General features: G+C 41.4%; 1 protein-coding gene across 15 annotated transcripts in view; it reads left to right on the top strand.

Moving 5' to 3' along the window:
* The window catches only part of nrxn1a (neurexin 1a), a 65,220-nt gene that overhangs the window by 16,313 nt on the left and 33,220 nt on the right, over window positions 1-15,687 (top strand). For 10 of the 15 annotated variants that reach the window (XM_061707778.1, XM_061707773.1, XM_061707784.1 and 7 more), the window contains 5 exons: window positions 8,446-8,747; window positions 10,016-10,039; window positions 11,966-12,127; window positions 14,953-15,024; window positions 15,347-15,571. In XM_061707778.1, coding sequence (XP_061563762.1) covers window positions 8,446-8,747; window positions 10,016-10,039; window positions 11,966-12,127; window positions 14,953-15,024; window positions 15,347-15,571 — 785 coding nt within the window. The remainder of the gene's footprint in view (window positions 1-8,445; window positions 8,748-10,015; window positions 10,040-11,965; window positions 12,128-14,952; window positions 15,025-15,346; window positions 15,572-15,687) is intronic. The other 5 variants (XM_061707786.1, XM_061707785.1, XM_061707783.1 and 2 more) reach the window with 1 other exon arrangement.

Raw genomic sequence — 15,687 nt, 5'->3', positions numbered from 1 at the left:
GTGTGTGTGTGTGTGTGCGTGCGTGTCTGAGTGTAGACGTGTGCCTAATAGGGATGAAACAGACTCCGATCTTATCCAGCTTAAGACAAATACACTGTTCCAAGAGAAGACATTGTCATGGAAACAAGCTGGTTTCCCTGGGTACCAGAGAGAAGGCCAAATTCCAACTATAAAGATGGTGACGGAACGAAAGAGAGAGATGAGCACAGATACAAAAGGAACAAAAAGGATATTAAAGATATTAAAGACTAAAGCAGGCGATGTGCTTCTGATTGTTCTCTGCTTTTTCTTTAAAATGAAATTCAGAGGTTTCTGGTTGGACTCTCAGAGCGGGGCATTTCTTTGTGGGGTTTGCATGTTCTCCCCGTGCTTACATGGGTTTTGTTCAGGGTACTCTAGCTTTGTCCCACAGTGTAAAAATTTGTATGTCAGGTTTATTGGTGATTTTAAGTTGCCCATAAGAGTGAATTTGTTGATTTTGTTTTTCTCTGTGTTGCTTTGTGATGGACTTGTGGCCTGTCCAAGGTGTAACCCAGCCTTACCCAGCTGGGATAGGCTTGGAGTTGATTTAAAGCTTAGTTTTTCAACCAAAAAATTAAGAAAACTCAAAAAACTAACCTGTAAAACAAAAATGTATCATTTGGTTAGATGCTTTTGTAAAAATAATAATAATTTAAAAAAGAGAGACAGATGTTGGTTCTATCTTTTCAAAATTGTGATTCCCTCTGATACTATATTATTTAAAAGGTAATGATGTTACAACATCTTCAAATTTGAACCATAATTTATGCTAAATAAGCGTTTGAAGCGGTTTAAGAAGTATAAGAATTTCTTCTTTTTTTTTAACTTTTGCTTCAGTAACATCGCTGACTGTGCTGGTATCATGTCTTTTTGTTGTTTTTTTTCTTCCCCCAAATCATATATCTCACCGTGGGATATGAATGCCTTCATTTCAACAACAACAACAAGAAAAGAAATAAGAGATCAACATTTCAGGCAGCCAATCTGTCACAACTGTCCTGACAGTAATATCCTCCTCTACAGTATTGCTCCCTCGGCTGCGATGTGATAACCCAATCGGTTGCAAAGCAAGACGCTGTATATCACCGAATAGAGATGGAGACATCAAACAGTGAACTTGGCTTTTATTGAAAGAGTTTGCACACTTGGACATAATATAAGATACATTTACATGCATTTCCAGCACTGGTCATCTTCATCTCTGCACTGTACAAGTGATTCGTTAATCCGTTTTTTTGTATGAAAGGATACCTCCTGTGTGTGTGTGTGTGTGTGTGTGTGTGTGTGTGTGTGTGTGTGTGTGTGTGTTGTGTGGGTGTGTGTGTGGGCGTGTGGGTGTGTGTATGCATTTGGGTGTGTTCACAGTCTGAGAGGAGCTGATAGCAGAACTGCATGGTGGGCTAAAAATGAGGTGCAGGGGAATTGCAGTGTACTATCTTCCAGAATGACAGGGCTGCCATGATTGAGGCTTGCTACACTAGGATTTTGATACACCAGCATTTTTCTCCCTTTGGTATTCTCACCCATTTATCCCAGTAGTTTTGCCACTCCCTTTCCTTGTCTATTCTTTCTATCGCTCTATTTTGTCCCCCTCTCTCTTCCATTTCCTATACTCCGTTTCCATGTGTCTCCGTCCTTTTTAAAAAAAAACAAAATGTTCCTCTTTTCGAATTCCCCCAGTGTGTCTTTCCCTCGTCTCTGCCTAGCTTCTTTCTACCCTGCTCGCTCTATCAGGTGCTGTATAATGAAGGCTCCCCTGATGTGCTCCCACCCTCTATCCGCCATTTTGATTCAGTACAGCTGTCCATGATAATGTACTGTTCACTCAATCACTCTTTCTCTCTCTTGCCCTCCTTCTCCATCTCCACTCCTGTCTCTCTTTCCCTGAAAGACACATGCACACATTCATATTTGCTGGAGCGCCCTGTAACACAGGGTTGCCATGGAAATGACAAATTAGCATCTGAAATGTTGAGGAGGAGACCCATGAGATGAAACGCCACAAATGACACACACACACACTCCCCATATGTGCACAAACACACACACACACACACACACACACACACACACACACACACACACACACACACACACACAAAAATCTATGTGATGTGGGTTTGATCATTGGAGGGGTGGTGCAGTTGCAGCTGGTCCCTGCAGCATCAACCATCAGATCAGTTATTCTGTCTCCTCGTCCTGCCTTTTCATTAGAGTAGCAGTTTAATGACAGCCTTCAGTGTCCAATGCCAATCATATTTACATCTCTGCTTATTCCCACTCCTCCTATGGCCTTGACAGTGCATGTCGTTCTGGTTTTCATACACTTCTTGTACCGTGCCTGTTTTGCTAAGTTCCTTGGTTGTTTTTGAACACATCCCTTACTCCCTCTTTTTCTAACTACCTGTGCTCCTCTCATCCTGTGTATTTCGTTTAAATTGTCGACCAAAAGTTCCTGAAAATATTGAGGCATCGTGAAGAGCTGAGTCTAGCTCCACCAAGTATCCTCTTCATCACTGGACAAAAAAAAGGCTCCTTTGTTGTAGGGCTGAACGATTTTTGAAAATAATCTAATTGCGATTTTTTTCCTCAATATTGCGATTGCGATTTAATATGCGATTATTTTTTTCAAGGTCCTGTTCTCATGTATTTTTCAACTACACAAGCAATAAATCAGTCTGTTTTATAATAAACATTGCCAGATTTATTTAAAGCACAGATTACAATAATAAAGAAAACAAATCTGTGCCTTTACCTCTTTAACACGTCTACACATGGGTCGTTCTCTCTGAACCCAATCGCACGACACCAAACCGGGTTAAACTTTAGGCAAAACGAGGCGTAGTTTGATAGAAAAACACAGAAAAACTCCCACAGGGAACAAAAAACCTTCCTCACAGGCAGTACTCGAGTTGTAAAAAAAAATATCAGGGGGGATGGTGGATTTTATCATATGGGGACAGATAATTTGTGCTGATTACAAACAATAAAATGTATAACAAATAATAGCACTGACCAAAACACCTGCAGAAATACTGCAGGAATGACATAGCAGCAGTTAAATGCAGCCTTCTGTAAGCTTTAAATATCCACTGGGCTTACATCAAAACACAACAATAAAAAACAGTTTTCTGAACTTATCAATATGACTCTGTCCTTCACAGGATAAGTAACATGGATCACTGCAAAAACTCAAAATCTTAACAAGAATATTTGTCTTATTTCAAGTTAAAATGTCTCATTTTAGTAAAAAAAAAATCTCATTACACTTAAAACAAGACTCATCACTGGAAAAAACAACAATTTTCACCTGTTTCAAGTAGATTTTCACTTGAAATAAGTAGAAAAATCTGCCAGGGGAACAAGATTTTTTTGCTTGTAATAAGAAGATAAATCTTGTTCCACTGGCAGATTTTTCTACTTATTTCAAGTGAAAATTTACTTGAAACAGGTGAAAATTGTCAAATAAGTTATTTTTCTGGTGTTATTTTTCTGGTGATGACTCTAAATGTTGAAATAGCAGTAAAACCACATTCATTGATGAAATGACATAAGGGATGGAAAGGGGGGATGACAGTTTTACAGGGGGGGATGATTTGGACTGTTTTTATTTCAGGAGGGGATGATTTTGACCGTTTTTTATTTCATCCCCCCTCAACTCGAGTAGGCTACTGCTCACAGGGAACTCAGAACGTCTTCATAAATAACTCAAAAATCACAGAGAGAAAAAAAAACAGCAAACTAACAAACAAACCAATAAAGCTCACAGAGTTAACAAAACGAACCAGCAACTCGCAGCCGCTCTGTAACTTTTCCGGAGAGCTGACGGGCTGCAGGTGGTTTAAGGCTGATTTATGGTTCAGCGTTACGCCAACGCAGAACCTACGCCGTAAGGTACGCGGTACGCACAACGTACGGTGCGCGTCGCCGCGTAACCTACGGCGTAAGCTCTGCGTCGATTTAACGCGGAACCATAAATCCGGCTTCACAGCGCGACTGCCCGCCCGGCTCGTGCTCGGCGCTGCGCACAGCTCCTCGCCACGCCGACTCCGCGCTCATATATTTAATACATTTATAAAGCCCATATATTTATAAAGCCCTGCCTGGCCGAGCCCTAACACTGAGGCCATGGTAGATACAGTAGGTTACAGGCGGACACGTGGCACTGTTGACTTTTTTTCCCTCCCGGCAACGTGACCAGATCACGTGACCAGATCACGTGACTGGTCAAATCGCAGCCTTTGCGGTTAGAAAATCTCGTTTTATCACATCGCGATATTATCGCAAATGCAATTAATCGTTCAGCCCTACTTTGTTGTGCCTTTGTCGCCCCTCTTTTGTTAGCTCATACTGACCAAAAGCTTTCCATTAGGGGGCTGCTTGTCAGTCTCGCCTCAGAAATGCTTGTATGGTTTACATCTGATAACAGGACAAGGGAGACAAAAATGTTTTTTATGTGTTGTGCATGTAAGAGGACTTGTTGTATTTAGTAACAGTAAACATAGATTTCCAATCTATGATTTAATTACTAAAAAGTGCTGTACACCTGAATAATGCTAACCAATACTCAGACTCATTTGTATTAAAATGTATACTTCAGCACCTCAGCTGGCTGCCCATCATTTGGCTTGCACCTGGCTGGCTGTCGCCGGTCCCTTCATTCCTGGTTCTATATCCACAATCCTCAAGAGAGCAACAGGACTTTCCAACCTGTCCAGATTGATATGGAACTGTACATATTAAAGTATGTATTGCCTCTTGATCAACGCAGGCTGAGGAGAAAATCCTAGCAGTACTTTCCTCTGACGATAACCAGTGAAACGACTAGTAAGAGTGAGCAACACTGACAGACCGACCCGCTCCTGCGGTGCTCATCCTGTGGGTTGGCAGCTCCTCTCGCAGCAGCTGCAGGAGTTGCCGAAGGCTCGTGTCCCATTTAAAACTCTCTCCCCCACTGCTACCTAAGCTATGAAGATCACTGACATTATGAGTTTCTTTTTTTTTATTCCATGATTTTAATGTTCAATCACTTCAAACTTGTTGCGTGGATGCCTCCGTGGGAAGTTTCATCAGATGTATAGTAGTTGACTACATCAACGTCACGAATGTGCAGTGAAATCTTTTCCTCAGCACAGCAGCCAACAGTTCCTTGATTTCGTTGTCATTCCAGTTTCCTGTCATCTCTTTTTCCAAGTTTATCACTTCAAGTAAGATCAGGTAGGAAAGGCTGAAGCCATGTTTGAAGAGTAAGAGCAACAGTGTACAGACTGTTTTTACAGGAACGAGAAACTCAGAAAAAGCAAACAGCTTCAACACAGTTGAAACTAGATATTGTTAGGTTAACTAGTGTGTTTTTATTCTAAGTAGTTAATTTAAAATGTATTTTATAAACTATCAAATGAAATGTTAAAAATGTCTTTCAGAATGGGAAAGAACAAAAACATCCTCCAATTGCTTGATAATGATGACAGGTGATATAAAACATTTAAATGAAGATAACCTTTATTATTAGGAAGCTTGAAACAACAAATATTTAACATCTTTTATAGGTTGAATAAATTATTCAACCAAGTGATTATTTAGGTCAGTTTCACTTAATTTGTTCTAGTCAATCTGTTAAGAATGTTTAAGCGTCAGTTGATAATGCTTTACGGTAATGTCTCTCAGGGACACAGTAACCCAGTTTGAGAGAATGCTTTCTCCTCCGCTTTATTCATTTAACTTAATCTAATTAGGTAGTATTGTTAAGATCAAGGTCTGTTTTGTAAGCGGCAGAGCAAAGAAAAGCTTCTGCTGTCAGACCTTGTGTCCAACCTCACATATCACTATAAACTATCAAAGCTGTTAAACGTACAGGGAGAAAAGACTGCTAGCCATATAAAACATAAAGTACAGTAATAGTGTTTAAAACAGACTCACTCTGTCTGTTTCATTTCATTCCAGCACTTCTCTCTCTTCTACTGTAATTCCTCCGTTCTCCGACTCCCTCTCTTTGATCGACAGTGCTCTCCACAGGATGAAGTGTGACATGTGGTGTGTATGTCAGTGTCTGCCTCAGTGTTTACTCTGAGCTAATACTGACTCACTCCATTAATCTGAGCTACAACAGATCCACTCCAACCTGCCCACTTGAGAGCAAAAAATGTTTCCATGTGTTTCAGCAGCGTCTGTACGCCAACTGCGTGCATGCTAGACACATGGCCTCCTTTCTGTTTTTTGTCACCCCCATATGCATTTGCCTGTTTCATTTCTGTTTGCATTTGCGTGTGCGCCTGATGTAATAGAACAAGGAGTGAGTGTTTTCGGGCCAGAGCTTCCAGATCGATGCAGAGATGCTTTATGTGCTCCTGTCTGGTCTAATGACGTGTCTGTAAATTAGCCACAGAATGGTGGAGCACCACACTGAAACCTAATGGCACCTCTGTAAATTACCGCTTGAATGCTGCTGGAAGGCCGTGTGTGTTCTCGTTGTGAACTACTTGCCCCCCTCCCTCTCTTCTTCCTAGCACCTCATTTACATTCGCCTGCGTGTGTGTCAGTGAATACGTGTAATTGTGTTAAAGTTCGTCGATGTTCTTTCCATCTGCATGTGTGTTTGTGTTTGTGTGTCTGTGTCTGTTGGAGTGTGCGCCTGCCTCCCCCTCGCTCTTGCTCCTCTCAGTAAAGACTAGCCCGAGGCCCTGAGTTGGTAATAGCTTTTCTGACAGCAATACACCAATATTTACAGAGACCAGCACCCACCCACACCCACACACACATTTCATGCACACATATTTTATAAAAAAATGTAAAAAAAAAAAAGATTATAATTGTTCATGCACACATACACTTTCAAATGCCTGAATTCAGGCTTGCGTACACAATTTTCTTTTCAAGGCTCACACACACACACACACACGCACAGACACTCTCTTAATTAACATGCTGGGAAGGAATGAATCAACACTAGGGGGAACTCACACACATGCTAGCAAACAACATGTTGTTTCTCACTTGCATATTGGCAGTCACACTTTTTTTCATAAAACACAAGCAATTGGCCTTTGGATTATGATACATTCTCACTTTTCCTTCCCATTATTCTCTTTGTGTTACATTCACTCAAGTGCAACAGATTCCATTTCAACGCTCCTCTCTCCGCCTCTCACTACCTTAATAACTTACTATTACACTTCAGTCTCTTCATTAGGTGGCAATCTTTTATCCCTTCTACTGTGTAGCAGTTCCTTACCAAGTTTTCATCTGTCTCTAGCTTCATCCACCGTGCTGTAAATGCTCCTCTGTGCTCATCGTTTTTGGCGTGGTACAAGATGGTGGTTATGCCACGGAGCAGAGAGAAAGAGAGGTGTGAAAGATGTGGGGATCGCATTGAGGAGGACTCAAAAGTGGATGCAGAGGAAAGGGTGATGCTTTGCTGTGAGGGAGGAGGGGAAGGGAGGGGAAGGGAGGGGAGGTTGAGGAGACGGATAATGTCGACCCTGCTTGTTTATGCAGCGCAGTGGTATGATCGCTTTTTCCATGCAGATGTGTGTGTAGGTGTGCATATTTGTTCCTTTGCTGGTTTGCGAATAAAGTTGCCCGCTGATGTGTGAGTAGGTTTGAGAGAGCAGATAAGAAAATGTGAACTTAAGGATGATGGATTGCAAAACCTTGGTCTAGTGTCCTTGGGGGTCACAAAGGGTGTGCAAGGTAAGTTGCAAGTGGTTGTCTGCCTGCTACTCTGAATTCTAATTGGCTACACCTTCTGGCATTGGCTTCCATGATGCTTACAGGCTCCTGTCCTCCATCTTCATCGTCAGTTTTAGCCATCCTTCTGAAAACCCCCCCTAACCTCTGTTGCTACTCCACTGGCTTACAGCGACTCCCACATTTTGGCTTTTAACAAACATCATGAAATGAGCCGTGTTGTCAAACAAGACTACATCACTTTAAAGCGCCGGCACAGCTGTTCTCTCAAAAGATAGGATGGCAGGTTTCATAACGAGTTTGGAACGCTACACTCTCACGACTGTCTCTATCATATCCACACTGTTTAATCTCTAACCCCCACGACTGATCAAAGCTTGTTTACCCACCACTCTGTGGTACGATTAGAGGTATGTAAGGAAGTGTTTCCTCCAACTGCTGGCATCAGTTAGGATTTGCTTGACAATAACGACATTTTCAGCACCTCAGAAATGTTTTTGTATTGCACATCAGAATCAAATTTTTTTCAAGAGCAGAGATTTGTTTTATTCTGCGTGCTCTGATTAACTCCCACCATTTTCATTTTTGAGCATTTGTGGAGAACAGTGTGGGAAGAGGCATTATAGCTTGGATATTGTACTAATCATTAGAAAATGTTCTGCAGTTTTGTAACTGTTTCTCTGCTCTTTGTTCTTTCTCCCTGTTTCCTCCTCTTCCACCTCTACCTTACTTTCTCAGCGCGCGAGGACTATCTTGCAACCTTCAAGGGCTCTGAGTACTTCTGTTATGACTTATCGCCCAGCCCCATCCAGTCTAGCAGTGATGAAATCACACTCTCCTTCAAGACGTTGCAGCGCAACGGCCTGATGCTCCACACGGGCAAGTCCGCTGACTACGTGAACCTGGCACTAAAGAACGGTGCTGTGTCACTTGTCATTAACCTCGGCTCTGGGGCCTTCGAGGCCTTGGTGGAGCCTGTCAACGGCAAGTTCAACGACAACTCTTGGCATGATGTCAAAGTCACCCGCAACCTGAGACAGGTAACCACACCACAGGTAGAGGAGTGAGCGGCTGAGCAAAGAGGAGAGGACATGAAATGCATTTAAAATGAAAAAAATTAAGCGACTAATAGATAGCATGTAGATAATGAATGAAGGGTTTAAATAAAAAACAGTTCACAAATGTATTGATTACGGTTTATTGAATTTATTTAAAGTGAGATGTCAAGTTAAGAATAAAATCTTATACACATGCGTCATTCAGCTTCACAGAATGAGTATTTAATGCATTTTATCTGTTTTATAGCAATTTAAATAAAATATTTTGGGGTTTTCGATTGACTAAATAAGAATTTTGAATATCTATCTTCTGGCTCTGGTAAATTCTGTTTACTATTTTCTGACTTGCAAGCTGTTTCTGAGACATGGATCCCACTGATGCCCATTGCTCCTTGACTTTCATGCTACCAGTTCGGTAGTTGGAAACCAGAGGCAAGAGAGAACAGCTGCAGGAAAGCTGATGGACAAACAGCACTAGATCATTACAAAAATAGAAATATAAAGGTCAACATTTGATATGGATCAAAACATTTAATCAGACTTGTCCTAAGATAAGAATGGCCACTTCAAAGTTTCTGCATAACACGTAATTGTGTTTTTGATCCACTATAGATGTTGACTACTGTAATTGACAGACTCCTCCAATAAACATAGTTAGTCTCTGAGTTTCGGTTTGTATTTTAGTTTGGTGAGCCGCAGACAGTTCTTCAGATGTTTCAGAGGCAGTTGACAAGATTGTAGTCCACAGCAAGAAACTAAATGATGAAGAAGCTTGTTATCAGTGGTTTGATGTTCAACTGCAGCAATGCTGTGGCAGTAATAAAAACACCTGAGATTTTGGTCTTAGTTTACAGTGAATTTACCACCAGATAAGCTCTGCTTTCAGCTCTAGGTGAGTGCTTTTTCACTCGAGTGTGTGTATATGAGTGAGTGTGAATGAATAAGAGAGAATGAAATAGAAAACATTGAGGATCACTAGCACTCAGGTGCTTGTAACCTTCCTGTGCCCTACCTCTACCGTTTGCCTGTCTGTTTACTAACTTGACTACTAACTTTACTAACCTGCTAGTGAAACTAACCACCACCCATGGAATGATTCATTCTACTAACCTAACCTGTGCCCTTCTCCTAGCAAATCCACTCCAACCAATCTACTATATTCACCAGAGGCCTTCTAGCTTTCCTTTTTTGTTCCCGAAGTTGTTCTGTTCACAGTTTTTTGCTTTCCTTTCTCCCCCTCTCCTACAAAGCACTCAGGCATTGGACACGCTATGGTAAACAAACTCCATTGTTCGGTAGATATCATTCTAATTGTTTCTTAGTTTGGGTTTTCCCCGTGTCTATTTCCTTTTGAACCATAGACATGAAATCTAAACCAATAAAAGGATAAATGCGGTTGGTAATCTTTTACACTTAAAGAGCCCCCCGTCTCTCCTCGTTGCCAACCCCTTTTTTTCTTCTTTTTGATTTAAAATTCTTTCCCCCCCTATCTTTGATGTTTTTTTTCACCACATCACTCTATGATAGACATGTAGGCGTGCACAGATTGGCTCATCCCTCACCTGCACGCAAATGACGAGCCCTACCCTCCTTGCATGGCGTTTACCTAGAAACCCTTGCCCTCTCTGATTGGTCATAACTTAGATAGAGAGGTTCCTCCTATCCTTCTTTTTTTATCGTTCTTTTGATTTTTTTGTCCTACACTCTGCCACTGCACGTTCTCCATGGTGCCTCTGACTCATTGTGGTACTTTTTTTTTTCTGTCTGCTGTGTCCTTGTTGTCAATGGTTGCATGCAAAGAGAGGAACAGGCTGCATGTTTATATATATTTGTGTGTGTATGTGTGTGGATTGATCCGTAGCCCATCTAACACCTGTGTGTGTGTGTGTGAGCATCAATATCTTTTTGCTTGTCTCATTCAGACTCGCTGATCCAACAATTCCCCCCCAAGACCATAAAAACTAACTAACACCTTCATCACAACTCACCCTAACAGCACAGTAACATAACATCATCACAACTACTAACAGCATTGAAGTCATTAACCCTAACCTCAGCAACCCAACACAGCTTGGCCTGACACGAGCAACACTACTTTGGCTGCCAACATTGCAACAACTAACAACTACTAACAAGTAAATAGTACTAACATCTACTGCAAAGCACGAATATGCCTGTGGATACTTACTAACATCTGGCTGGGCAGATTGTTGAAGTCTGCCTGGCAATGCTAAACAGTGAGAGGGAACTGTATTGTAGCGGAAAAGTAATGTGCTCATGACCTCTATGGGCAGTTGAACATGGTCAGTAATGTACTGGAGGATATTTTAGTGATAATGGAGTACTAATTGCAAGTTACATGTGACAGCACTGGATCTCAGTGACAGCTAAAAGCCCCTATACACGCCGTTAAACAGCAAAATGGGCTGATTAAATTATAAAAGCGGCAGTATCAATTCAGGTAAAGCATTTAGGAATGCTGGTGTTTTTATACTTGGAAGTAAATCAAATTGCATTTTCTACCTCAGCTTTAAAGCTGCTTAGAGTCTGAGAGGCATTAAAAAAAAATCTAATTGTGGAAAACTTTTAATGGTAACGGTGCGGCATCAGGGCTATTTCTTTCTGCAGTGCTGCACAAACCAGGATGGTTAGTCTGTTTTATGGAGTTAGTGCCATGCAGTCACAGTATGACAGACGTGCAGTGAAAAGTTACAAGCCACCAACGGAGGATACGAAGCTTCGGGTTTCACGCAGAATCGAGTCACCGTTCTTCACAGCAGACTTACTATTATTTATAGGCTGAAAATGGCAGAGTATGTAAGTTGAGCCCCAAAGTACACAAGTGGTAGATGGGACTGAGTCTGCTGCAAACTTCAGGGAAAATGAGTGATAGTGAGAGGGACTTAGCAGCGTGTTGCAACATATTTCTAATCCCACAAATAACAGTGAAGTCTAGAATCAGCACTATCCAGTTACATTTCACAGTTAGCACTGATCCAACTGCACCAACTCAAAGTCCCAACACCAGGACAGCTGTCCAACTCCCAAACCAATCAGGCCAAACAATCCCCACCAGAAAGCAGATACATCTGTTACCAGAATAATGGGGGCTAATTTGGCTGGTCAGCGCCTAGCTAGCGCTTAGCGCTGCCTTTGGTGTGAGTATATAGCGTGTCCTTTCCCTGTGCTTTGTTGTGTAGGTGACGATCTCTGTGGACGGAATCCTGACCACAACGGGATACACCCAGGAGGACTACACCATGCTGGGCTCCGATGACTTCTTCTACGTGGGAGGGAGTCCTAGCACTGCTGACCTGCCCGGTTCTCCTGTTAGCAATAACTTCATGGGCTGTCTCAAAGAGGTGGGACCAGTGGCTGATCACGTGAATATGCAAATACACAGAATGCTTACTTCTGGTGGACAATGTGGTTGGAAAAAAAAACACCATGATACTCATTATTTTTATTTGATAGGACATTGCAGGTTTGTAATATAACATATTATTTTTGTATTTGTCATCGTGGTTTGCTGGAAGAGATTACCTCACTGACCCTGCTTAAATGTTGACATCCGTCTTTCCAAACATATATTTTAGGTGGAAAAAATGGATAAGCACCAGATTTTATGTTAACTCCAGGTATGAGTGTTTTTCCATAAGTTCAACACATAGTGATAAAAAGACATCAGCTTTCCTCCAAATTCTGTGGGCAGGCACTGGACGAGACAGTCTATATGTTGTATTTTGTCTATGCACATGAAAAATTGGGAAGGAGTTTTGCTGAATTAGCCTTTCTTTGTAGTGTTTGGACAAGTTTTGACGGGTGAAATTATATATACTGTACACCTTACCAAAAGAGGGATTGTGTGATGGGATGTTGGATTGAGAAATATGGCTTCTTGCCTAGAAAAATCCTAGATCCACCACTGGCGAGACATGTCCTATATTACCGCCAAAGTTATTCATCTGCACTGGCTGAGGCTGGTTTTAAACTCGCTGGCGGGTATGTTCAACTCTCTGGTGATTTCCAAAGCCCTCAGCTGAGTAATGGACCAAGTGATGGACAGTCAGTCCCTCTTTCATTTTTCAGTCACATATTCTCACAGAAGCTGCCAGGTTTTCTTTTTTTCTTTTTTTCTTTTTTTTTTTTTTTACTGTTGATGTTTATAAAGTAGCCTTTTTAAGCTCACAATCACTGTACATTACAATGTATGACACCACAATTTATGATTGGTACTTATTTGCCGCATAAACTGGCACAACGAGCTAATGTGGATGTAATGGCCATGTTGGCCCCGTGTGAATTGCTTACATTGGTGATGGCCAGGTACATGGGTGATGAATACTCTATTGTCTTATCTGGTTCCCTCTTGAATCAACCACATAACTGAATCCAAGTCAGTAGTTCACATGGGGCCAATATGGAACCAATGGACAATCCTATATGGGGCCTCATTTCCAGCCCATATATCTCAGATGGGCCCCACACACAAATTTCGGTTGGATTAGTTCATACTCTCCGCCTGCACACACTTGTTTTCTCCTGATCCACCTCTTTTCTTAGACTTTATTTCTTTCTTCCCTCCCTTTCCTTTTCTGTCGCGCATCATGGAAATATTTTACATACATTTTTGTGAAAATGTACAGACATAGACACACACACACACACACACACACACACAAATGTTTCCATTTGGCAGACTCACACAAAACAGTCCCAGATACACACATCCTCTCCAGCATCAGACGGAATCAGTGATGAGTGTCGTTGAGGGAGTAGATACAGCACTAAGCACTAACATGCTAATTAGCTACGCCACAGAGATGCTCCATCCATCCGCTCTGCTTGAAATGGGCCACAGCACTGCTGCAGCGAAGGCAGACAGATGAGAGAACACACTAATACACATTCTTATACACTTATATACAATCTTAGCCTGTATACACGTAAGTGTGCATGTGTACGTATACATGAGTAATCTTGCATGCATATTCCCATTTAAACACAGGTACTCAATCTTATCAAACAGGAAAAAAAACACATCCATGAATACGCAGCACAGGAATGTACCTGATGTACTTGATACCACAGAACTATCCATCCTTACTCATACTTGTCACATACACAACCTGTCTGAGATGCGCTTTCACTCACATAGACTCACACAGAGGCGTAAACAAACAGCCAAACAAGCCGACAGATGATGTGCCAAACAGAGAGCTATCTGTATTGCTAGTGAATGCACTCTGTGTTGCTTCATTAAGACTGATGGTGTTTAAACAAGGCTGCCACAGTCAAAGTGAACCCTCTGTTGACACATTTACATATTTAATACGATGATATGATAATCCGTGTGAGCAAATTAAGATCTATGCAGTGAATCACACGCATGAATGATCATTGCTGTAACAGTTTTGTGCATTTGATGCAGCACAAGCATACTAATACGCACCCACATACTAATGCCTGTTTGCAGAAATTGGTATATTCAGCATTCACCTTCTTTGCTGAACAGCCATTCCTAAAAAAAATATATATATAAATATATATATATACGTAAAGCCAATGCAGAAGACCAGTGTTGTCTCTCACAGGTTGCACAAGGAGGCCTGGAATGATAAAGCAGAGCCTGTGTGTTCTTGTATCGCTTGGCATTAAAATGCTCAGCACAACCACACTCTTCACACTTACGCTGCTCAGTTATAAAGCTGGCATGTGTCAGGGCAAGGAAAGCGAGAAACAGTATAGCAAAGAGGATAAAAAGTGTAAAAGCAAGCGTGCAAGTGGCAGGGTCAACTTGGATGTTTCAAATGAGGAGTTTGGAGTGGCTCATTGTTCATAAGGTTTCATCTTTTGAATAATTAAAAAAAAATAGGAGTGAATTAATAAAAAAAAAAAAAAAAGGTTTCCTGAGTTGAAAGATTTTTGGCTGGATTTAAAATATCTGGCCTCTACATCATCACAATTTTCCAGTCTTTTCGACACAGCAAAAGCTTTATTCCTTCAGGGTTTTTCTGTGTTTTTTTTTAATTGACTTTTTTCATGGAATTATTACCTATTGTGTTGCACACCCAAAGTATATTAATCTGATGATATCACGTTGAAGCTAAAGGCTTTTTGAACATTTCTAAGATTCCATATATTCTTTGAGATTAATTTGTGTCCTGTCTACCCCTTTCCCCTGAAGGTCGTGTACAAGAACAACGACGTGCGATTGGAGCTGTCTAGACTGGCTAAACAGGGAGACCCAAAGATGAAGGTATGTACCCTCTAGTGTGTTCAACTTTATTAGACAATGCATTATCCTTATAGGTACAGAACACAAGAACCTTTTTATATCGCAATTTATTGTCGGGTCCTGTGAGGTTTAAACTGTGAGGATTTTAAATTGATTGGATTATATTTCTCAGAGTCCGACATACATTTCTGTCTCATAGTAGTTCAGAGCTTGCAGCTGAATTTGTTTCAGTCTCAGACTACAAGAGAGCCATTTTGACCTTGATTGTCTCTGCAGTGATTTAAAAACTTGAACTATAAATATGGGAACATCTAAATATTTATTTTTCCTGTGTCTGTCCCAGGTGAGTGGTGTGGTGTCCTTTAAGTGTGAGAGTGTTGCGACGCTGGACCCAGTGACCTTTGACACCCCAGAGTCTTATGTGGCTCTGAGCAAGTGGACAGCAAAGAAGGCAGGATCCATCTCATTCGACTTCAGGACAACAGAGCCGAATGGCTTGATGCTGTTCAGTCATGGGAAACCCCGACAGCAGCAACGCAAGGACCCAAGAACCCCTCCAACTGTCAAGGTGAAACATGAATAATATGAGAGATTTGTCTTGCAGTTTTGGCAGAAAAAGCACTGAATTATATATCTTGTCCAAATATAACCCTTTCAGAGGCTTCTGTTCAGAACACTTCCCCC

This window comes from Cololabis saira, chromosome 19, assembly GCF_033807715.1.
Source record: "Cololabis saira isolate AMF1-May2022 chromosome 19, fColSai1.1, whole genome shotgun sequence".
NCBI classification, from domain to species: domain Eukaryota; kingdom Metazoa; phylum Chordata; class Actinopteri; order Beloniformes; family Belonidae; genus Cololabis; species Cololabis saira.
This window is presented reverse-complemented; position numbering and strand designations above follow the sequence as displayed.